Source organism: Ranitomeya imitator, chromosome 3 (assembly GCF_032444005.1).
Source record: "Ranitomeya imitator isolate aRanImi1 chromosome 3, aRanImi1.pri, whole genome shotgun sequence".
In the NCBI taxonomy this organism is placed as follows: domain Eukaryota; kingdom Metazoa; phylum Chordata; class Amphibia; order Anura; family Dendrobatidae; genus Ranitomeya; species Ranitomeya imitator.
The window spans coordinates 771,188,340-771,212,830 of NC_091284.1; the positions used below are offsets into that span (position 1 = coordinate 771,188,340).

Here is a 24,491-nt window from a genome sequence, read left to right on the forward strand (position 1 = left end):
ATTATTTCTGGTTGCTGATCCAAGATGCTCCAGAGCAGTATTATAAACAGCATCTCTCAGAATTGTCCACTGTTCCTCAACGCCAATCTCCTCTGCCTGTAGTATATTTAAGGCTGTGTTCACACGTTGCGGTTTTTTCGCGTTTTTATCGCGGTTTTTCCCGATAAAAACGCTATAAAACCGCAAAAAAAAACCGCATACAATAAGCATCACATCATTTAAAATGAATTCCGGATGTTTTGTGCACATGATGCGTTTTTTTCCGCAAAAAAAAAACGCATACCGCACAAAATCCGGACATGCTCTATCTTTTTGCGTTTTTTTTTTGCGGATTTCCCACTGCATTGGGAAGTGTCCGGAAAAAACCGCGGCAAAAACGCGGCAAAAATGCATGCGGTTTTCTTGCGGATTTCATGCAGAAAATGTCCGGAATTCTAAGGAATTTTCTGCATGAATTCCTGAACGTGTGCACATAGCCTAACATTCTGCCATCAAGGTCATTGGCAAATTCCCTTGCAATTCTTTTATTTTGCAGCTTATAGATATTCAGCCTCTGTCGTTTTCTGCCCTTGGGGTCTCCTCGCAGGCAGGATGCGGAGCCTGCACTTCGATACAATGAGGCGATGGTCAGTCCAGCAGTCTGCACCGCACATGGCCCTCATCACTCTAAAGTCCATCTCATCCCTTTTCCTGGCAATGATATAATCAATGAGATGCCAATGCCTCGGGCGTGGGTGCATCCATGATGTCTTGCATGTGGGGAAGCGGAATAAAGTGTTGGAGATGACACGGTCATGTGTGGCACACATCTTGAGGAGCAGCAGGCCATTACTGTTACACTTGCCAGTGCCGTGTCTCCCAATGACCCCTTCCCAGTTTTGATGGTCTGTTCCCACTCTGGCATTAAAGTCTCCAAGTATAATGAGCTTGTCTGCCTGTGGGATTGCTTCACAGAAGTTTATAATGCAGAACCGTAAAAATAAAAAATCATTTTTTTTTTTTCACAAAAATTATCTTTTCGCCCCCAATTTTTTATTTTCCCAATGGTAAGAGAAGAAATTGGACCACAAAAGTTGTGGCACAATTTGTCCTGAGTACGCTGATACCCCATATGTTGGGGTAAACTCCTGTTTGGGCACACGGGAGAGCTCGGAAGGGAAGGAGCACTGTTTTACTTTTTCATTGCAGAATTGGATGGAATTGAGATCGGTCGCCATGTCGCGTTTGGAGAGCCCCTGATGTGCCTAAACAGTGGAAACCCCCCAATTATAACTGAAACCCTAATCAAAACACACCCCTAACCCTAATCCCAACGGTAACCCTAACCACACCTCTAACCCAGACACACCCCTAATCCTAATCCCAACCGCAAATGTAATCCAAACCCTAACCCTAACTTTAGCCCCAACCCTAACTGTAGCCTTAACCCTAACCCCAACCCTAGCCCTAACCCTAGCCCCAACCCTAACCCTAACCCAAGCCCTAACCCCAACCCTAGCCCTAACCCTAACCCTAGCCCTAGCCCTAACCCTAGCCCCAGCCCTAACCCTAGCCCTAACCCTAGCCCCAACTCTAGCCCCAACCCTAACCCTAGCCCTAACCCTAGACCCAACCCTAACCCTAGCCCTAGCCCTAACCCTAGCCCTAACCCTAGCCCCAGCCCTAACCCTAGCCCTAACCCTAGCCCCAACCCTAACCCTAGCCCTAACCCTAGACGCAACCCTAACCCTAACCCTAGCCCTAACCCTAGCCCTAACCCTAGCCCTAACCCTAGCCCTAACCCTAACCCTAACGGCAAAATGGAAATAAATACATTGTTTTAATTTTTTAATTTTTCCCTAACTAAGGGGGTGATGAAGGGGGGTTTGATTTACTTTTATAGCGGGTTTTTTAGCGGATTTTTATGATTAGCAGCTGTCACACACTGACGTCTTTATTGGTAACATTTTCGGGCACATGACATTTTTTGATCGCTTTTTATTCCGATTTTTGTGAGGCAGAATGACCAAAAACCAGCTATTCATGAATTTCTTTTGGGGGAGGCGTTTATACCGTTCCGCGTTTGGTAAAATTGATAAAGCAGTTTTATTCTTCGGGTCAGTACGATTACAGCGACACCTCATTTATATCATTTTTTTTATGTTTTGGCGCTTTTATACGATAAAAACTATTTTATAGAAAAAATTATTTTTGCATCGCTTTATTCTGAGGACTATAACTTTTTTATTTTGTTTGCTGATGTTGCTGTATGGCGGCTCGTTTTTTTGCGGGACAAGATGACGCTTTCAGCGGTACCATGCTTATTTATATCCGTCTTTTTGATCGCGTGTTATTCCACTTTTTGTTTGGCGGTACGATAATAAAGCGTTGTTTTTTGCCTCTTTTTTTTTTTTCTTACGGTGTTTACTGAAGGGGTTAACTAGTGGGACAGCTTTATAGGTCGGGTTGTTACGGACGCGACGATAATAAATATGTGTACTTTTATTGTATTTTTTTATTTAGATAAAGAAATGTATTTATGGGAATAATTATTTTTTTTTTTTTTCATTATTTAGGTTTTTTTTTTTATTATTATTTATTTAATTTATTTATTTTTTACACACTTGGAAATTTTTTTTTTAAACTTTTTTACTTTGTCCCAGGGGGGGACAATACAGATCGGTGATCTGCCAGTTTGCACAGCACTCTGACAGATCACCGATCTGTCTGAGAGCAGTGCAGCGTTACCAAGTGCCTGCTCTGAGCAGGCACTTGGTAAGCCACCTCCTTCCCTGCAGGACCCGGATCCGCGGCCATTTTGGATCCGGGACTTGCTGCAGGAAGGAGGTGGGAGACCCCCGGAGCAACGCGATCACATCGCGTTGCTGCGGGGGTCTCAGGGAAGCCCGCAGGAAGCCTCCTCCCTGCGCGGTGCTTCCCTTCACCGCCGGCACATCGCGATCATCTTTGATCGCCGGGTGCTGGGGGTAAATGTGCCGGGGGCGGTCCGTGACCGCTCCTGGCACATAGTGCCGGATGTCAGCTGCGATAAGCAGCTGACACCCGGCCGCGATCGGCGGCGCTCCCCCCGTGAGCGCGGCCGATCGCGCTGGACGTAATATTCCGTCCTTGGGAATTAAGGCCCACCCCACATGGACGGAATATTACGTCCAATGGCAGAAAGGGGTTAAAGTGAGGAGGAGTTGCGCAGTCGTCCACCTCACTCTCTCGCCCGTACCTATCGAGCCCCAGTGGCAAGAACTAGGCGAGACAACTGGAGATAGGTCAGGGTGCAGTAGATGGCCAGCAGTGTCCTATATGTGCCTCGCTGCGCCCTCTCAGCGCTCCACAACACTGTGCTGGAAATCGCTTGTCTGTCCGTTGAATTTTGGTTTCTTCCGCAGTCTGCCATATCCAGTCTTCACATGCAAGTGTAGGCAAACCCTTGAAAATCACTGTAGGTCTCAAAGAAACCCAACAGCTACCCTCACCTGGTTTGGCCCGCCTGCCGAGGCGGTGTTCCGGGGTGTACCCGCTGCCGCATGCTAGCAGCTACTTGGAGGTACAGGTGAGAGTTGAGCATCAGATGAGGACCAAAGATGGAAGAGCTGTCCGAAGAGGACACGGCAAGCACTCCACCAGAGGTGCTACCTCTATCTAGATACCCCATATACCCCCAACATTATGCTACATTATATTAAGGCTCTTATGTATGGTGAGGATTAAACCCCCCCCCCCCCCCCGCCCCCGGCTGCTGACACCTTTTTAGCACTTGGGAGTTGAGCTTCCTAAATGGTGTATCCTGTGCGTTGGGTTGGCCGATCGCTCCCTTCGCCAGACTTGTATTAATTTTTATTTTTTGTTTTTAAGTTTGCATTGTTTTTATTTAAGCTTACGTGTAGTGTGCGTGGCTCTGGACTTCATTTACTATAAGGGTTATTTAATTTCTATGTTTTTAATTGTATATATTTTATATAATAGCAGGTACAGTGAGAAGCAACCAGAGCTCAACCAGGAAGGCTTAACCATACACCTACACAAGGGAATGGCAGGCACGGTACCACATAGGGAATGTGCCTCGGACTGCGGAGCCCCTTATGGAAAAAGCTAGGAGGAAACACCGTGCAGTGCCTATTCCCCCCTCACACTACTCCCCCAGGTGATGCACTAATTAGGACGCCCAGCTGACCAACGGGAAGAGAGGAAGGGGCGTCCGGCCACACCCACAAGGGTTAAATCCAGGTGCCGGGGGTCAGTTCCTTCCTCTTTCTTCCCGGCTGACCCTCTGGAAGCAATTGTCCCAGATATCCCGTCTACCATGGCTGACCCTATGATCGAGGTCATACAGCAGAGAGCTGCACAGGAAGGTGAGCTATGGTTGTGATCCCTTATTTCTGGCCTGGGTGCTCACCTTCCTGTGCCCTCTCCTCACCCCCTAGCCTCCCCGTCGTCCCTCAGGGCTCCGTCCTCCCATACACTGTCCCCTGGGGCCTCGTCCTCTCCTGCCGCCCCAGGGCTGCAAAACCCCCCCTCCCCTGCCCGCAGGATCGCCCCTGTCCACCGCAGATGCCGGGGTTAACTCACCCATATCCGGTCCATCGGGGCTCCCGTTCTCAGCCCCCGGTGCTCCTGTCCGCGATGGTGCTACGGCACCGCCGGGCAGACGCTCGGGGCGTTCCTCCAGTCTTCCCGAGCGCCTGTGCATCGGCGGGGAGCTGGGGCTTCCATGTCGCTGTGCTACTTCCTCTGCCTCACATGCGGCTCCGGGGAGCGCGGCGGGCGTCGCGACGTCTGCACCGGACCCCGCGCCATACTCTGCGTGCGTCTGGACCCCGGTCCCTTTCGGTCCCTGTTTTTCAGACCAGGGCCCGTCGCATGTGGAGCAAGCCCCGCCCACCCCCACAATGGAGGCCCGCCCTGTCGCCCAGAGCGTGCAGGCCCGGAGCACTGTGCAGGCAGGCGACAGCTCGCCGCCCCAGTTACCTCTGCGGCACGCCAGCCGCTCAGCAGGACCGGAGTGCGGCGCAGGTGGGCTGCAGCGCCGGAGAGCCTCCCCTCCCTGATGCCAACCTGGCGTCACGCCCCGCCCACTTCTGTCCCTGCACTCATTGCTAGCGCAGCGATAGCCTGTGGGGCCCCAGCCCGTCAAATCGTTTGGAGGGGTGCCTCACAGGCAGCGCTCCCTAGCCCCCCCCCCCCCCCACCCCACCCCCAAGCCAGGTCCCGCTCATTCACCCGCCGCCCCAGCACAGACCATCCGCCATACGCGGCCTGGCCCATAACGTCCTACCGGCAGGCATTGCTGCAATGCTTGCACAGGGGGCCGTGGGGTCAGGCCTTTCACCCAGGAACGCGGTCGTGGAGCGCTCTGATCGGTCCATCTCGACCAACCAGTGCGCTCCGCAACCAGTACAGTATAACAAGCACGGTCGCACGCAACACGTACACACAACTAATAAACGGTGCACCGCCAACACCCCCATACACCCAGACGCAAATCGATCTGTTTAATACACCCTCCCCGATCCTCTCCAGCACATCCCTTGCACCTAACATCGCCGCTTTAGCGCCAACGCCGTCACCACTCCCTACACCGCCAGCTATGACACAGCCAGCGCGCCTCGGTCTCATCCCCTAACCACAACGTATGCGCCGCAGACCATTCCCATCTTCCTCCGAAAGTCTCCCAGCATTACGTTTACCGCCCCCTTAATTCCCACTATTCCCCCAATCGGGGCAGACGCAGCGCGCATACATATCGCCACAGATTCCGGTCCGCTAGATGGTCCGCTAGATGGTGCTCACCATCCACATCGGGACGGTCTGACCGTTCCGAGAGCCACGATAGGCGGTAGAAGACGGTGGTCACCCCGGGGATCAATCGACGGCGGTAGCCGTCGTGTGGCTGAGCGGTTACCGCTGTTGGTGTCGCTCCAGCCCTGTTGGCGTGTGGCTGAGCGGTTACCGCTGTTGGTGTCGCTCCAGAACCACATCTCCACCTCCCTTGGCTTCCTGCAAACAAGTTATTGCTACGACAGGAGTCGGAGTACCTCCACCACCGGGAGACACTCGGCCTGCGTCACACAGCGGTAAGAGCTCTGAATTTGGCGAGCACCACACAATACACATCACACGGGGAGGAGAATTGGAATCCACTATCAGGGCGCTGGTCCATCACCTGACTCGCCCTGCCGGACCAACTGACACTAGGACAGCTCAATCAGCTAGTCTTCACAAAGATGCTTTTTTCTGCGGAATTAGCCCCCTAGGTACACACGTAGATCCAGAGATAAAACAGAAAATAAGGGATAACGATTACGTGGATATATGGTCGCTACTGTCAGAAGACCAAAAATCAGTAGATAAGGAGCGGAGGTCAGGATACGAAAAACAGACCAAAGATCGCCCAAACCATGAACAACTGGCTTCAGACCTTTGCAGTCTTAGGCTGCATTATGGGTCAAAAACACCAGGAACGCTGTTCCAATCTATTCATATACCAGGATCTAATATATAACTCATATGTCTCACGGCGTGTCAGCATGGAGGCGGTACGACGAAGAATTCCACAGGCGGCTTGCCATGCAACCCGACCTAGGCTGGGGCGTTAAAGCGACGGATGTTTGGTTGCGGCTTATGCTATCCCAAAAACAACCCCCCTTTTCGTCGGCCACTAATTACCCAGCCACCGCAGGCCAAAATTCAGTGGTCGTACGGAGACCAAGGGCCTGCTTGCTGTATAACGAGGGGTACTGCCGCTTCCACGGTTCCTGTAGATATAAACACGAATGCTCAGCCTGTGGTGGCGGACACCCCGCAGCGAGATGTACGCGCCAAACACCTGCAAGGCATAACCCCGGTGAACGTTACCACAATGGGCCCTTGGCTAAGCCTCTACCCCAATAAAGAGGCGGCGCAGCGCCTCGATCACGGTCTCAAATTCGGTTTCTTAATCCCCTTTAACTTTAGTCGCACAACGAAAATCGGCGAACAATCTTAAATTCGCTCGCGAATTTCCCAAGATCTTACGGGGAAAAATTCAAAAAGGAGGTAGAACTAGGCAGGATGGCAGGTCCATTTACATCACTGCCGTTCAGCAATTTTAGAATTTCACCCCTGGGCATAGTCCCTAAAAAAGAACCAGGAAAATATTGGTTAATCCATCACCTCTCATACCCTAAAGGCGATTCGGTTAACGACGTGATACTCCCAGAAGAAGGATCAGTAACCTACGCTTCATTTGACAGAGCAGTCAAGCTTCTGCGGACTGCCGGGCCCATAGCCCTGCTGGCAAAAATCAGACAGTCAGCATTTCGCCAATTGCCTGTTCACCCCGAGTGCTTCCACCTGCTAGGTTGTAAGGTGGACCAGCTCTTCTACTTTGACATGTGCCTACCAATGGGCTGCTCCATCTCGTGTCACTATTTTGAGCTTTTCAGCACTTTTCTTGACTGGGTAGTGCGTTACGAAACCGGCAGCAATTCGACGGTTCATTACCTCGACGATTTCTTGTTCGTTGGGCCGAAAGACTTGAAGCTTTGCTATTTCCTCCTCCAACAATTTAAATTTCTAACCAATCATTTCGGCGTGCCTCTCTCAACAGAAAAAAAACGGTCGGCACGTGTAATGTGCTGCCTTTCCTTGGCATAGAGATAGATACCAACGCAATGGTTTTTAGATTGCCAGAGGATAAATTGCAGAAAACTCTGCAAATGGTCGAAGATTTCTGCGGGGTTAAAAAAAAGTCACCCTCCAACAGATGCAGTCCCTGCTAGGTTTGCTCAATTTTGCTTGCCGCGTAATGCCGGTGGGCAGAACCTTTTCACGCCGACTATCGCTGGCGACGAAGGGCATCTCCCAGCCAGGCCACAGAATTAGGCTTACTCACACACTGAAGGAAGACTTGCTAGTCTGGAAAACATTCCAAAATTCCTACAACGGCCATACTTGCCTTATGTCTCAAGAAACGCTAAGTAAAGAGTTAGGTCTAGTAGCGGGAGGAAATCTCAGAGATGGGTTTGTGGCAATCTACCAAGACCAATGGTGCAAAGGGAGATGGCCAGCTTTGTGGGCCTCCGCCAACTGGGGCCGCGACCCAGCCCTGCTAGAAGTCTTTGCGATCGTAGCTGCAGTAGAGCTCTGGGGCGCACGGCTAGAGAACAGAAACACAAGATTCTTAACAAAACACCCCGACACAGCAAAGAGCTTCAACAGCATGCCCTCTGCATCCCCACCTTTAATCGCGCTGCTACGCCGCCTAGCATTACTATGCTTAAAACACAACATCTGTGTCGTGCCACAGTTACGTCGATTGATGATAACTTTGTTAACGCTCTGTTATTTTCCGACTGGCAGGCCTTCATAGCTCTCCTTCCGACCGCGCAACCATCAGGTGTCACTCCTTTTGGACACGGTAGCCAATCAATGATGCCACTGATCCGCGCATCAGTTACGCCGGCCACCTGGCAGGTTTACGGTAAGGCGTGGGATGAGTGGTGCTCACTAATTCACGGAAGACCAGTCAATAGGTGCGATCGGGAGAGATGCGAGGTACTGGTTAATCTCTTGAATTTGCTCAGGCAAAGAGGCACGTCGGGAACATCGGCGCAGCGTCATCACTCGGGAATAGCCTTTTTCTTCCAGCTATTGGGGTAGGCGGACGTGACAAAGTATTTTTTCATCACACAAGCCGTTAAAGGCTGGAAAAGGCTCCAATCTAGTCAGGAGTGTCGTCGTCCCATTTCTTTGAGTCTACTGCATGAAATTATCACGATTTCCCCGTCGGCATTTCCCAATACGGGTCAATCCTAGTGTCAACAGCATTTGCCATCGCTTTTTTCGGAGCGCTTCGGATTAGCTAGCTGGTACCGCGTTCAAAAACCTCATCAGAGGGCGGACTAATCAACGAAGACCTCGTCATATGTAATGAGGCACTTCGCATAAGGGTGCGTAAATCCAAATGCGACCCTGCCGGGAGAGGGACATGGGTCCTCGTTAAGTCGTCGGATGGTCCCGTATGCCCGCTTAACGTAGTGAAAAGATACACGGCATTGAAACGCGCGGGTAGATTCTGTCACATGCAGACGGCACCCCCCTTCCACACAATTTCTAATCGGTGTCTCGAAGCCGTTAGCGTCGACCCGTTGGAATACGGAACACATTCTTTCCATATAGGGGCTGCTACCGAGGTGGCTAAGGCTGGGATCCCTGAGGCTGAAGTGCAGCGATTGGGTCGATGAAAATCTGCATGCTTTGCCAGATACATAAGACCTGACCTGCTTAAGTAACATCTTGTCTTTTCCAGGCGCCCAACAACCTACAGTTTGGGTGGTTGGACATTCATACATCTACTAGGCAAAGAAACGGGCCGAACATCGGCCCGGTGGTGCGAATCTAGGCTTCAGGAATGTAGAGATCAACTGGAGAGGGAGAAGAGGCCTACAGTGGCAAAAAATCTTCCCAGAAGTCGTTGACATCGCTAAGAGGGCAAAAGGGCCGATGATACTAGTCTTGCATGCCGGCGGCAACGATCTGGGAAAACAGAGATGTATTGAGCTCAGTTCCACGATGACAGCTGATATCGAGCGCTTCTTCCACCTGTTACCTGATATGATATTGGTGTGGTCGGAGATGGTGCCACGAGCGGTCTGGCACGGGGCAAAGGACCCGAAAGGCTTAGAACGATCAAGGAAAAAAGGTCAACCTGAGAGTGGCAAGATTTGTAAAAGGAAAATTCAGCATTGTTGTTCGCCACTACCAACTGGAAGGCGACAAATCAGGACTGCTGAGGTCCGACGGCATTCATCTCACGGACATTGGGCTCGATATATTTTTATCAGTTCTACAAGATGGAATTGAACAGGCCCTAACGCTGATGGGTGGGGGGTCGGAGTCACGTGTAGGTAGTACACATGATCCTCCGTGGCGGAAGCGGAGGGAGGGGCGAAGCTTCGTAGTCGCTCATTGGCTGGCCGCCTGTCAGTCGCAGACTGAGCCCACGGTTGTGAGCCCGTTGCAAAATTAATATGCCCCTCCCTGCTTATTAAATTAAGCAACTGTGACCGACTAGTTCAAGCCATCTAAGCCTGTTCGTGTTGTCTTTTCGGGATCGGTGGTAGGGGGCAGGCACTATTTACGACACACGGGTCTCCGCAGTCTGGCAGGCACGGTACTGCATAGGGAATGTGCCTCGCACTGCGGAGCCTCTTATGGAAAAAGCTAAGAGGAAACACCGTGCAGTGCCTATTCCCCCCTCACACTACTCCCCCAGGTGATGCACTAATTGGGACGCCCAGCTGACCAACGGGAAGAGAGAGGAAGGGGCGTCCGGCCACACCCACAAGGGTTAAATCCAGGTGCCGGGGTCAGTTCCTTCCTCTTTCTCCCCGGCTGACCCTCTGGAAGCCATTGCCCCACCCTCCCTCCTCTACACGTTTACTAATGTTTTTGTGCCATTTAAAAAAGGTTTTTAATACTTGAACCTTAAAGCTGACGATAATAATACTACAGGAAAGAAATATATCTTGGTACCATGTTAGCCAGTAGATAGAAAAATATTTAGAATTGAGAGTCCTCAGTGGTTGATACCTTTTAATGGCTAACTGAAAAGATGGTAACAAATTGCAAGTTTTCGAGACTACATACGTCTCTTCATCAGGCAAAGACTAAAACAAATTCTGAAGAATCACATACAGGTCCTTCTCAAAAAATTAGCATATAGTGTTAAATTTCATTATTTACCATAATGTAATGATTACAATTAAACTTTCATATATTATATATTCATTATCCACCAACTGAAATTTGTCAGGTCTTTTATTGTTTTAATACTGATGATTTTGGCATACAACTCCTGATAACCCAAAAAACCTGTCTCAATAAATTAGCATATCAAGAAAAGGTTCTCTAAACCAGTGTTTTTCAACCAGTGTGCCGCGGGGAACGGGAGTCAGCTGTTCTCTGTGCCGACTGTCAAGCTGACAGCCGGCACAGAGAAGCTGCAGCGCGCCGGCTCCCGGAGATCAATTGTACTCGCAGACATCTACCAGCTGCGAGTACAATTGAGGCTCTGACCGCTGGGTCAGAGCGACGCCAGCAGCGTGATCAAGTCATGTGATCACGCTGCTGACGTCACTATCCGGCGCGCAGGAGAAAGAAGAGACTTGGTGGTAAGTGCTCCTGTGCTGTGGAGCTGAAGACACCGAAGTTCAGCGTGGGGTGGGTTTATGGGGAGTATGTGGGGGGATTTATTAAGTGTGCGGGGGGGATTTATTAAGTGTAGGGGGATTTATTCAGCGTGGGGTGGGTTTATGGGGAGTATGTGGGGGGATTTATTAAGTGTGTGGGGGGATTTATTAAGTATGGGGGGATTTATTCAGCGTGGGGTGGGTTTATGGGGAGTATGTGGGGGGATTTATTAAGTGTGTGGGGGGGATTTATTCAGTGTGTGGGGGGGATTTATTCAGTGTGTGGGGGGGATTTATTCAGTGTGTGGGGGGGATTTATTCAGTGTGTGGGGGGGATTTATTCAGTGTGTGGGGGGGATTTATTCAGTGTGTGGGGGGGATTTATTCAGTGTGTGGGGGGATTTATTCAGTGTGTGGGGGGGATTTATTCAGTGTGTGGGGGGGATTTATTCAGTGTGTGGGGGGGATTTATTCAGTGTGGGGGTGATTTATTCAGTGAGTGGGGGGATTTATTCAGTGTGTGGGGGGATTTATTCAGTGTGTGGGGGGATTTATTCAGTGTGTGGGGGGATTTATTCAGTGTGTGGGGGGGATTTATTCAGTGTGTATGTGGGGGGGGCTGGAATTTATTTAGCATGTGTGGGGCAGGGTGCATTTATTCTGTGGAAGGGGATGGATTTATTCTATCGGAAGGGCAGTGGATATATTCTGTGGGGGTGAGTGGGGAGATGGGGGTGGACACAGTAGCGAGGGGAAAAATGTGTGCTGACAGTACTGGGAGCAACGGTGATGGGATGTGTGAGGACAGTATAGGGAGTCGGGGGAATGTGTGAGGGGGGAATATGGAGATAGCAAAGGGGTATGTTAGCAGGGGGGGGATGTACAAGAGGAGGCGGCTATTAGAAATGTGTGCAGACAGTATGGGGGGATGAAAGTGTGAGTGGACCCATAATAGATACTGAGTAGTGTGAGGGTAACAGCCAGGAGGAGACAGTATGCCAAGTAGGAGGAGTGTAATGAAGGGGCACAGTAGAGAGACTGGGCTCTCTATGAGGGACACCGTATGAGAAGGCAGTGTGAAGTATGGAAAAGAGAGAGAGGGTAGTGTGGATGGCATGTACCATAAGAGGGACAGTGAGGGTCATATTATGTGCTGGGAATAAAGTGAGGGGCAATTATTTACTCAGGGGCTCAGCCTAGGGCAGATATTGTTATTCCGGAGCATTATAATAACACTGCTATCTTTAAGGGTGTTGTGTCGGAATGTGCTGCAGAAGACAGGAGAAGATGGAAGTCTGCAGAAACGAGCTCTGCCGGTGGATGAGAAGAGTCATCATGGCATCTGGACAAGGTGACGATGAAAAGAAAGAGGCGACTCCACAAACAACGTCATCTATCAGGTACCTGGATGTAAATGTGGTTTTTTTGTGATACTAATTCTCATTTTTATTTGTTAGGAACATTAAAGGGGATGTCCAAGGTTGTGATGAGTCTGCAGTCATACTATGTGACTGCAGACTTCTGAATTCTCACAGTGCACACTGCTATCATAATTCTCTGATGTTGGTGATTTACATACATGCGGTCACGTGCTGACTAGACATGTGTGGCCTCATTCAATGAAAATGAATTGACTGAGGCCGGACACGTCTAGTTAGAATGTGACCAGAAGTATCCAAATCACATACTTGTGCTGTCATGACCGTCCACTCTGGCCACCGGCAAGGGAGAATCCTGAAAGTGTGCAGTGCTTGCGCTGTGAGAATTCAGAAGCCTGCAGTCACATAGAATGACTGCAGACTTTCATCTCAAACCTGGACGCACCATTTTGTGCCATTTTGGTTGGTGGTGTGCCTCGGGATTTTTTAAGTATAAAAAGTGTGCCGCGGCTCAAAAAAGGTTGAAAAACACTGCTCTAAACGACCTATTACCCTAATCTTCTGAATCAACTAATTAACTCTAAACACATGCAAAAGATACCTGAGGCTTTTATAAACTCCCTGCCTGGTTCATTACTCAAAACCCCCATCATGGGTAAGACTAGCGACCTGACAGATGTCAAGAAGGCCATCATTGACACCCTCAAGCAAGAGGGTAAGACCCAGAAAGAAATTTCTCAACAAATAGGCTGTTCCCAGAGTGCTGTATCAAGGCACCTCAATGGTAAGTCTGTTGGAAGGAAACAATGTGGCAGAAAACGCTGTACAACGAGAAGAGGAGACCGGACCCTGAGGAAGATTGTGGAGAAGGACCGATTCCAGACCTTGGGGAACCTGAGGAAGCAGTGGACTGAGTCTGGTGTGGAAACATCCAGAGCCACCGTGCACAGGCGTGTGCAGGAAATGGGCTACAGGTGCCGCATTCCCCAGGTAAAGCCACTTTTGAGCTACAGAGAAGCAGCACTGGACTGTTGCTAAGTGGTCCCAAGTACTTTTTTCTGATGAAAGCAAATTTTGCATGTCATTCGGAAATCAAGGTGCCAGAGTCTGGAGGAAGACTGGGGAGAAGGAAATGCCAAAATGCCTGAAGTCCAGTGTCAAGTACCCACAGTCAGTGATGGTGTGAGGTGCCATGTCAGCTGCTGGTGTTGGTCCACTGTGTTTCATCAAGGGCAGGGTCAATGCAGCTAGCTATCAGGAGATTTTGGAGCACTTCATGCTTCCATCGGCTGAAATGCTTTATGGAGATGAAGATTTCATTTTTCAGCACGACCTGGCACCTGCTCACAGTGCCAAAACCACTGGTAAATGGTTTACTGACCATGGTATTACTGCGCTCAATTGGCCTGCCAACTCTCCTGACCTGAACCCCATAGAGAATCTGTGGGATATTGTGAAGAGAAAGTTGAGAGACGCAAGACCCAACACTCTGGATGAGCTTAAGGCCGCTATTGAAGCATCCTGGGCCTCCATAACATCTCAGCAGTGTCACAGGCTGATTGCCTCCATGCCACGCCGCATTGAAGCAGTCATTTCTGCCAAAGGATTCCCGACCAAGTATTGAGTGCATAACTGAACATTATTATTTGTTGGGTTTTTTTGTTTGTTATTAAAAAACACTTTTATTTGATTGGATGGGTGAAATATGCTAATTTATTGAGACAGGTTTTTTGGGTTATCAGGAGTTGTATGCCAAAATCATCAGTATTAAAACAATAAAAGACCTGACAAATTTCAGTTGGTGGATAATGAATCTATAATATATGAAAGTTTAATTGTAATCATTACATTATGGTAAATAATGAAATTTAAAACTATATGCTAATTTTTTGAGAAGGACCTGTATTTATGCACAACATAGTATAGAAGAAAAAAAAAGAAAAAAAAGGAAAAACCATGGATAAGCCAGGTGACCTGAAGCAGAATTACCATGGGTGATACAGTTACGTCCATAAATATTGGGCCAGCTCTTAGATAAGGATTGTTTTATTGTCCTGTGATTAGGGTCTCTGTTGTGATGACTCCACATGGTCTGAGGGGCAAGTTCCTTAGTTGATGTAAAAAGACAAATCCGTGCGACACATTCATTCCTGCAGTTCGTGTCAAATGTCGTCATCAGTTTATATTCCCAGACTCTTCTGTCTCTCTGGGATTTGAAGCTCCCCTTTAGCACAAGTAATTTCATGTCCATAATGTTATGATTTGGGAGACAGAAATGTATTGCCACAGGTAGATCCATTCTTTTTTCTCTTATTGTATGGCGATTAGAGTTCATCCTTGTTCTCAGTTTCTGCCCTGTCTCCCCCACATAGACCCCCAGTTGGACATTTAGTACAAATAATTAGGTACACAACATTAGAAGTGTCACAGCTGAAAGTACATGGTATCTTGTAGTCCTGATGTGAATTGGGGATCTTTATCTTGTCCGTGGTCATTATAAATGGACAGGTTTTACATTTTTTCTGATTGCAAGGAAAGATACCTGCAGCTGTTTGAGAAGACAGGGAGCTCTTGACAATGATGCTTATTAGATTTGGGGGCTGCCTAAAACACAGTAGTGGGGGGTCTGGAAAAATGGATTGTAAGCGGGCATCTTTTTGCAATAAAGGTTGTAATTTCCGTGCAGCTCCCGTTAGCACCTCCAGATTTGGATTGTAGGTAACTACTAGAGGTACCCGATTATTTTCTTCTTTAGCTTTGCAATGTAACAGGTAATTCCTTGATATTCTGGTGGCTCTCGTAATCTAGTTTTCAATTGTTCTTGGATGGTAGCCCTGATTCAAAAAGGTCTTTCTGAGGCGACCAAGGTGTTTACCCCTATCCATTGGGTTGGAACATATGCGATTGTATCTGATGGCTTGGCTGTAGACAATAGAGTTTTTCATGTGTTTTGGATGGAAACTGTCCCATTTAAGGTATCCATACATATAAATGACAAAGAGGCATGGTACAATGGTGACAGCGACAGTTTCTCCCCCACTGACCTGAGGTAATTATACCGCCCGCCACCCTATGGGCCTTATTGGGTCCGGATGGGTATTACTATACGGGGAGTCGGTTCTGACTGATGTACAGGGGTGGTGTTGAGGGAGAAACATGATTATACATGTGGATGAGGTTTTATTTATTTATTTATTAAACTAAAAACCCTCTATATCAATACCTATGTGGGAGTTATCTGTGCGCTGTGTTACATCGTGGTGGTGCGTCAACACATAGCGATGGTGTTTGGATTGTCGGGTGTTCCATTCCCCTAATTCTGGTCATTTTGGCTTTTAGTATTTATGTTTAATAAAATTATGGTTTTTGTATTAATATTATTGCCTTTTGATCATCATTTCTTTGGAGTCCCATTTAAGGTATGTTGGACGGTCGATTGGCTTCTGATACAGGGATGTCTCTATTTTATTGTTCTGCAGCTTAATGATGGTGTCCAAAAAGTTAATTTCAGTGCAGGAGTAGTTGAGTGTCAAGTTGATGGTTGGATGAAATTGATTAAACTGATCATGGAACGTCTTTAGCTGTTGCTCAGACTCCGTCCAGATTATTAAAATGTCATCAATGTAGCGGTAGTACGCCAGAGGCCTGATGGGACATGAGGACAAAAAGTTGCTTTCAAGCTTGGCCATGAAAAGATTTGCATACTGTGGGGCCATTTTACTTCCCATTGCTGTGCCAGTCTCCTGTAGATAGATCTTCATGTCAAACTCAAAAGTAATTCTGGGTGAGGATGAATTTTATAAGTTTCACCCCAGAATTTGCATCAGTCCCTGCGTTTTCCAGGAATAATTTGCAGGCATTTAATCCATCCTGGTGTGTGATATTGGAGTACAAAGATTCCACATCCATGGTGGCCAGGATGGTTCCTTCTGGTAGAAGACCTATTGCTGATAGTTTATTCAATAGGTCAGTTGTGTCCTGAATGAAGCTGGGTGTATCTTTTACCAGGAGTTTAAGAATACCCTCTACCCATCCAGATACACATTGGTTCTTATGGATTCGTCAGGCAGACAAGATACCAACTTGTTTAGTTCCTTGTAATAATCCTGTGTAGGATCCGACTCCAATTTTTTGTAGTAGCGTGTGTCCATAAGTTGTCTGTTTGCTTCCCTCATATAGTCTGATGTGTTCATCATGACTATTGCACCACCCTTGTCAGCAGGTTTGATGATGATTTCTTTGTTGGTTTTCAGAGACTGTATGGCCTTTCTCTCCTGGGCACTGATGTTGGATGCTTGTCTCCTGTTAGTATCTATGATGGTGGATTTTATCAAATGTCTGAAGGAGTCTATATAGTTATCCAAATGAGGGTTGCGTCCAGGTGGAGGTGTCCAGTCTGACCTCTTCTTTGTTGTTAGGATCCCTTTTCCTTCAGTCCCGGTGGGTCCTGAATCTTCTGTATCACTGAAATATTCCCTCAAGCGCAGTCTCCTGAAAAAATGTTCCATATCACTGCAGAGTTCAATTTTATCTAGGGCCTTAGTAGGACAAAATGAGAGTCCTCTGGAAAGCATGGCCAGCTCCACTTTGTTGGGTTTATAATCTGAGAGATTAATGACATTTGTGTCTGGAATGGAGTGGTTGTCCAAATTGTCAGGTTTTGGCTTTGTTTTGTATCTGTTTGCATAGAGTCCTGGATAAAACTGAACTCTGCAGTGATATGGAACATTTTTTTCAGGAGACGTTCCATGAACAGTTTAATCAATTTCATCCCACCATCAACTTGACACTCAACTACTCCTGCACTGAAATTAACTTTTTGGACACCATCATTAAGCTGCATAACAATAAAATAGAGACATCCCTGTATCAGAAGCCAATCGACCGTCCAACATACCTTAAATGGGACAGTTTCCATCCAAAACACATAAAAAACTCTATTGTCTACAGCCAAGCCATCAGATACAATCGCATATGTTCCAACCCAATAGATAGGGATAAACACCTTGGTCGCCTCAGAAAGACCTCTTTGAATCAGGGCTACCATCCAAGAACAATTGAAAACCAGATTACAAGCGCCACCAGAATATCAAGGAATCACCTGCTCCATTACAAAGCTAAAGAAGAAAATAACCGGATACCTCTAGTAGTTACCTACAATCCAAATCTGGAGGTGCTAACGGGAGCTGCACGGAAATTATAACCTTTACTGCAAAAAGATGCCCGATTACAATCCATTTTTCCAGACCCCCCACTACTGGGTTTTAGGCAGCCCCCAAATCTAAGAAGCATCATTGTCAAGAGCTCCCTGTCTTCTCCAACAGCTGCAGGTATCTTTCCTTGCAATCAGAAAAAATGTAAAACCTGTCCATTTATAATGACCACGGCCAAAATAAAGATCCCCAATTCACATCAGGACTACAAGATACCAGGTACTTTCAGCTGCGTCAATTCTAATGTGGTGTACCTAATTATTTGTACTAAATGTCCAACTGGGGGTCTATGTGGGGGAGACAGGGCAGAAACTGAGAACAAGGATGAACTCTAATCGCCATACAATAAGAGAAAAAAGAATGGATATACCTGTGGCAATACATTTCTGTCTCCCAAATCATAACGTTATGGACATGAAATTACTTTTGCTAAAGGGGAGCTTCAAATCCCAGAGAGACAGAAGAGTCTGGGAATATAAACTGATGACGACCTTTGACAGTCTCACTGCAGGAATGAATGTGTCGCACGGATTTATGTCTTTTTACATCAACTAAGGAACTTGCCCCTCAAACCATGTGGGGTCATCACAAAAGAGACCCTAATCACAGGACAATAAAACAATGCTTATCTAAGAGCTGGCCCAATATTTATGGACGTAACTGTATCACCCATGGTAATTCTGCTTCATGTCACCTGGCTTATCCATGGGTTTCCCTTTTTTTATTTTTTCTTCTATACTATGTTGTGCATAAATATGTGATTCTTCAGAATTTGTTTTAGTCTTTGCCTGATGAAGAGACGCATGTAGTCTCGAAAGCTTGCAATTTGTTACCATCTTTTCAGTTAGCCATTAAAAAGGTATCAACCACTGAGGACTCAATTCTAAATATTTTGATAATACTGTTATCTTTAAGTCACAGCGGAAGCGGAGAGAGGGGCGAAGCTTCGTAGCCGCTCATTGGCTGGCCGCCTGTCGGTCGCAGACTGGGCCCACGGTTGTGAGCCCGTTGTGAAATGTAATTTGCCCCTCCCTGCTTGTTAAATTAATAAAATGACCGACTAGTTCAACCCATCTAAGCCTGTTCGTGTTATCTTTTCGGGATTGGTGGTAGGGGGGGAAAGCACTATTTACGACACACTGGTCTCTCAGTCATGAATAAACAGCATTCTTCTGAAATGGAAGCAGGCCTTAAATAGCCAGCCCAAATCTGAAGATAACAATCAGGTGATTCATTCCTCAGTCATGTCCAGGGAGCCACTCCCTGCTCACCTGTAAAGTAGGGAAAACATATTCCCACCATTGGCTAACACCAGGCAAGGCAGGGTCCTGCATTGACTGCCAACCAGGAGACAAAATGTCCTAGGTCTCCCGGGCCACAAAACAATGTCCCCAAATCGCTTACAACTTCCACACGAGGCACCATCATGTGTACTCGCACCACCCAAGTGCACAGTAGTTATGCCTCCCAGCGTGGACAGACCGGAGCAGTAGTCTGGAAAACAAAGGAGGGAGGCATGGTTCCGTTTGTCAATATATGTTAACTTGCAAAACACCCATATATGGGCTGATGAAAATATTTTTGCCACTCACAAAGAAAACACTCCATTATCAGATAGTTGGTGTATGGTATGCAATCTCTCAGTTGTGCATCATATGTATAATTTTCTTGGATACCACTGTGAACACCAATGATCATGAGTTAACGGTGGTTTGCATCCCGCCAGATGGAGCAAAGCGTCACACATCGGCAAAGAGCATGGTAGAATTTTCTTCAACAGGGTAACTTCAAAGGTGCTCTGGTGGCCGGACCTGACACCACCAGACCTTTTCTTTTGGGATATGAGCAAAGCGAAAGATTATCAGAAAAAGCCTTCCACTGTGGAAAATTTCATGGAAAACATCCAAAGTGAAATTTCATTTATACACCCCCCTCCCGATATGCTTGCCGAAATATTCAGGAACATTGTGAGCCACAACAAAATGTGTCTGGCAGAAAATGCATGTAACGCAATCAAAAATATATAACTCAAGATATGTAGCGGATTTTGGGGGGTTCAAACGGCTTCATCCTAACAGGAGTTACAGCAAAATGTTTGGGGCATCTTTCAGAGGAATCTCCCTTCCTCCAAAGCTTGAAAGATGTGGTAATTCTTAGCATTATGAAAGAAAAGGAGCCTGTGCGTAATCCAAGCAAGTTCCATTAGCAGCTGGCTGGCAGTAGGGTCATCAGAAAAGTCAAGATTTTTGTTTCTTTTAATGAGTCTTACTGATCTGGTTAGAAAGTTCAAGAAACGACAAAAAAAAATGAAACCTTTGGCTAGGTTTCCGCTGCCGCAAGTGAAAGCTCTTGCCATCAGTGGCTTCATTAATTTTGTAAGATGCAAACCAATGGTCTAGACAGGAGGCAGAGAGAGAAAAAAAAAAAAAAAAGACCCAACAGCAAGAGCACCACCTCTTAACGGAATTTTCAGCCCAATCCTCGAGCCAAAAAATACAGCTAATCAGCCCTGCAAGAGCAGTCAAGTGTCAGGAGAAAGGTTTTGCAGAAACACTTCCTAGTAACTGCTTAAAGAGACACCATACTGGGTGCCTTGATGGATGGGGTTCGCTCACTCAATAACTGCATTACTTACCTAAGCACAGGAAAGACTGTCCCGAGGGTGGAGTTGCCAGACTGAAGTCTTACTTGGCAAAGGATTTCAAGCCAAGGTCCACAGAGGTGCAGATGAAAGTCATGTAAGGCCTCTCACGAGACTATATTAGCCAGAACTCACATGCAAATGTAGAGGGAGATGGCTGAATAATCAGAATGTTCCTCTAGAAAGAAACGAGCTCGTCCTGACAATGGCAAATGTGATACTTTGGAGGTCTATCTGAGGAGAGTTAGTCCACCTCACGCTCGTTAATTGGTTTATTTATACAGGCCAATGAATACCAACGGAACAGAATAATTATTAAGTCCAAATGAAGAGAAAAAAGGAATGCACTCACCGGTCCTTACAAATTCAATCCTTTATTGGGACATACAAAACTTCAGCGAGGGACACTGAACAAAAAACGGACGATGGCCATTTTTTGTTCACATTGTCCCTCGCTGAAGTTTTGTATGTCCCAATAAAGGATTGAATTCATAAGGACCGGTGAGTGCATTCCATTTTTCTCTTCATTTGGACTATATATGCTATTTTCTGGAATTTGCACACGTGTTTACTTAGTTTTGGGCTCGAGAAGCACATGGCTGTGTATGGCTTAAGGCATGTTGGTCTAGATCAGTGTTTCCCAAACTCTAGTCCTCACGGACTCCACGGGTCACGTTTTCAGGATTTCCTTAGTATTGTGGAAGTATCACCAAGGCATCAGGAATTCTCTCACCTGTGCAACACTATAGAAATCCTGAAAACATGACCCGTGGGGTCCGTGAGGACTGGAGTTTGGGAAATATTGGTCTAGATGGTGCAGTGGTGCAGATATTTTGCTCTTTTTCATTGACTTTTCCCAGATGCAATCATTTGTCTCCATACTGCAGAATGTTAATCTGATTACTAGACGTTGTGTGCTGCAGCCAATGATGATTTTCGAGCCCGTATAAATTACCCAAATCACTGAACAAACATTTTTCTAGAAGATCAAGTGATCAGCAACATGCATGTGAGGGGTGATGCCCGGGTACAAGTGTTTGTTAACTTATTAAAGCATCTCCCCGCTACAATGAAAGACGTGTACACCGGTTATCCCGTGCTCCTCAAGGATATAAACAAGAAGCATTTATAGCGAACCTGGGAAAGATTCAATATAGCTTGTGTATTGTTCATTGAAAATATCTGATGCTTGCATGCATAGGAGTCCATTCAGCAGTCCTACTCAGTTATTGACAACTACTGAATAGTCAGAGGGAAGAATTGTCATCACTAAATAGCACACACACACACACACAACTAATGCAAAGAAACCTCAGGGATTTCATTGCATAAAATACGAGTTATACTGAAACCTTTCCCACAAAAATGAATACGAATCTGATCAGAAGCTCCTGCGTTATCACGTCCTGCCTGCAGAACCATTATCAACATAGCAAGTTTGCTTTAAGACTGTAGACATAAATGTAAAGCTAAACAGCCAGCAGATAAGGAAACATATCTACCAAGTATACAATCTTTATTTCTTACCGTTCTTCAAAGGTTTTCCTTTGAAACAGCAAAGTGCTTTATTATTCTGAGGCACAGGCACACCTAGAACAATGTAAATGTTATTCAATGTATTTAGCGGTCATAGTTTAAGGGTTGTAGAATTTTAGACAACATATGGTAAAACTCTAATGGTTATTTCTTCTGACAATACATTTTTCAGATCTTACCAATAGGTTAACTCTACAAGCCTCTCTACCGAGTATGACTTCGCTGAAAAGGACAACTCCCTCCGAGGTTTAGAAAACAAAATAGAAAAGAGACCCCACACTTACAAGGTTCGTCTTCCTCAATAATTTCCTCTATGATGATATCAGGGCTACTCAAAGATTGCGCCAAAGCATTCTTCTTCAGTAAAATTGGACTGGGTTCTTGAAAGGGACCTTTATGATGGTAATTTTGTGAAGGGAACAGTTTGCTTGAGTTCTTATCTTCATCCAGTTTCATATATCCAAAATCAAACTCACAATGTTCAAAAACAAAACCTTTGGCGCAATCTTTGCGTTGGCTGCCAGTATTTCTGTCTTCAGTCGTAACATCTAAAGGAGGATTTTCCTTGAACGCCACATTCGTATCGGGTGTGGTTTGGCATCTATTAGAGAATAAGCGTACTGTCAAAATAGCATACACAACAATACAGAGCTCCACAAAAGTCACAGAAAAAGCAGACTATACAATCACTCTGGCTGCTGCTAAAAACCTAGCTAATTTAGTAAAAAAAAAAAAAAACTCAGGTTTTCTCCAAACTTCAAAAAAGTAAAAGGTACACAACAAAAAGGGAGGAAAAGCATAGAGACACACACCAATTATACAGTAAATAATCATACATTTTATTTGTTCAGATAAAGATTACACAATTAATACCTCTTAAAAGGATTCTGTCACCTGAATTTGGAGGGAACAATTTTCAGCCATAGAGGCGGGGTTTTCGGGTGTTTCATTCACCCTTTCCTTACCCGCTGGCTGCATGCTGGCTGCAATATTGGATTGAAGTTCATTCTCTGTCCTCCATAGTACACGCCCGATTGATTTTTCATCCCTTTTCTCCTGCAAGCGCTGCTTTCAGCCGAGCAGGACAGAAGGGATGAATGCCGGCTTCAGCACCACACGCAAGGGACAGCGCTGTCTCTCCTGCACGGTCCGTGTGGTCCTCAGGCGGCACACGGCTGCGGCACACGGCTGCAGCACACTGATGTGCCACGTGAGCACACAAACACGGATAACTCCGGTACCGATTTCTCCAGTACCGGAATTATCTGGACATGCGAGACTGGCCTTAAACAGTGCAAAAAGTGACATGGTGACTATATGGAATAGCAAAAGCCAACCAGTTTTCAGAAGTACTCAATGAAATCTGCGAGAGTTGTACTACACGTAGGCCTACCTGGTCAATATTCAATATAGAAATATATGAAGTAAGAAGAGCATTCCAAGAAATGCTTACAGAAAAATATAAATACAATTTGTATTGCTAATTAACGAAACTAATTAGATTTAGTTTTTCTTCCTGACACTGAGAACTATAGGCTTGGCATTTCTTGTGCATGACTAAAAAATAAAGTGACAATATAGGAACTATATGGATGTATAGATTGCACTTACATAGCACTATCAACCGTGAAAACCATTCCCAGATTGTCGACAGTTTTCAGCATTGTGTCCAAGTCTATACTGAACCTTAAAGGGAGTATAAAGTAAAGATAATTACAGTAAAGCAACTGACTTTTGCAATCTTCTACCAACAAGCACCACGAATGTATGTAATACGTGCGGAATAGGCAGTTCTATACATGGAATATCACAGCCAACACTTTGCTTCAACCCCCCCATCCTGTGGTCACACACTGTGGAAACTACTGGAAGAGAGGGTGTTTGGTGGTCCGACGCTGCAGGGTGTTGATCTGACTCCCATCCCAGCCTGGTGCAGCAGGTTCAGCAGTGCTCGGTGGTGTGGGGGCTCAGCCGACATTTTGCGAAAACCCGGAGCCCCCGCATTTCAATTGCTGCAATGCGGTGGCCTCCCGGAAAATGGCGCGTGCGCAGATTGAGATCTTGGCGACGAGATAGCAATTTGCACATGCCGGACCATCAAACACCCTCTGTGACCCCGCTCCGCCACCGCTGCCGATTTCCGCCCCCATCGATAAGCTGAATTTGGACTGCAAGACAGACTCCCATTTGATGCATTATTTTTTTTCCCCATTATCCTTCTGAAAATTTTTGGTGCATCTTATGGTCCAGTATGTCTTATAGTCTGAAAAATAAGGTACATGGTAATAGAACTGATCACCCTTAAGGCAAGTTCATGAGACCATAGTTTTGGTCTGAGTGCCATCCATCAAAAACCAACAGCACTAGGAACCATGTTATTTACATAATTAAAAAAAAATTGCAGCATGCACTAGCTTCCGTGTGTCATACTTCAAGTTTATTGAGGAGTACGAAAAAAAAAAAAATCAAATCCCAAAAGGATCAACCATGCAACATCTAATTTTCACAGATGCATTGCAATTCAACATAGGAAACTGTATTTGGTCTTGTAAATTTT

The 24,491-nt window shown here is 46.4% G+C and overlaps 1 protein-coding gene across 1 annotated transcript in view; it reads right to left on the reverse strand.

Moving 5' to 3' along the window:
- RNF17 (ring finger protein 17) overlaps positions 1–24,491 on the reverse strand; it is a 341,311-nt gene that overhangs the window by 314,192 nt on the left and 2,628 nt on the right. Inside the window, exons 3-5 of the mRNA XM_069759912.1 lie at positions 23,546–23,620; positions 22,219–22,535; positions 21,926–21,988 (exon numbers count right to left, since the gene is read on the reverse strand). Coding sequence (XP_069616013.1) covers positions 21,926–21,988; positions 22,219–22,535; positions 23,546–23,620 — 455 coding nt within the window. The remainder of the gene's footprint in view (positions 1–21,925; positions 21,989–22,218; positions 22,536–23,545; positions 23,621–24,491) is intronic.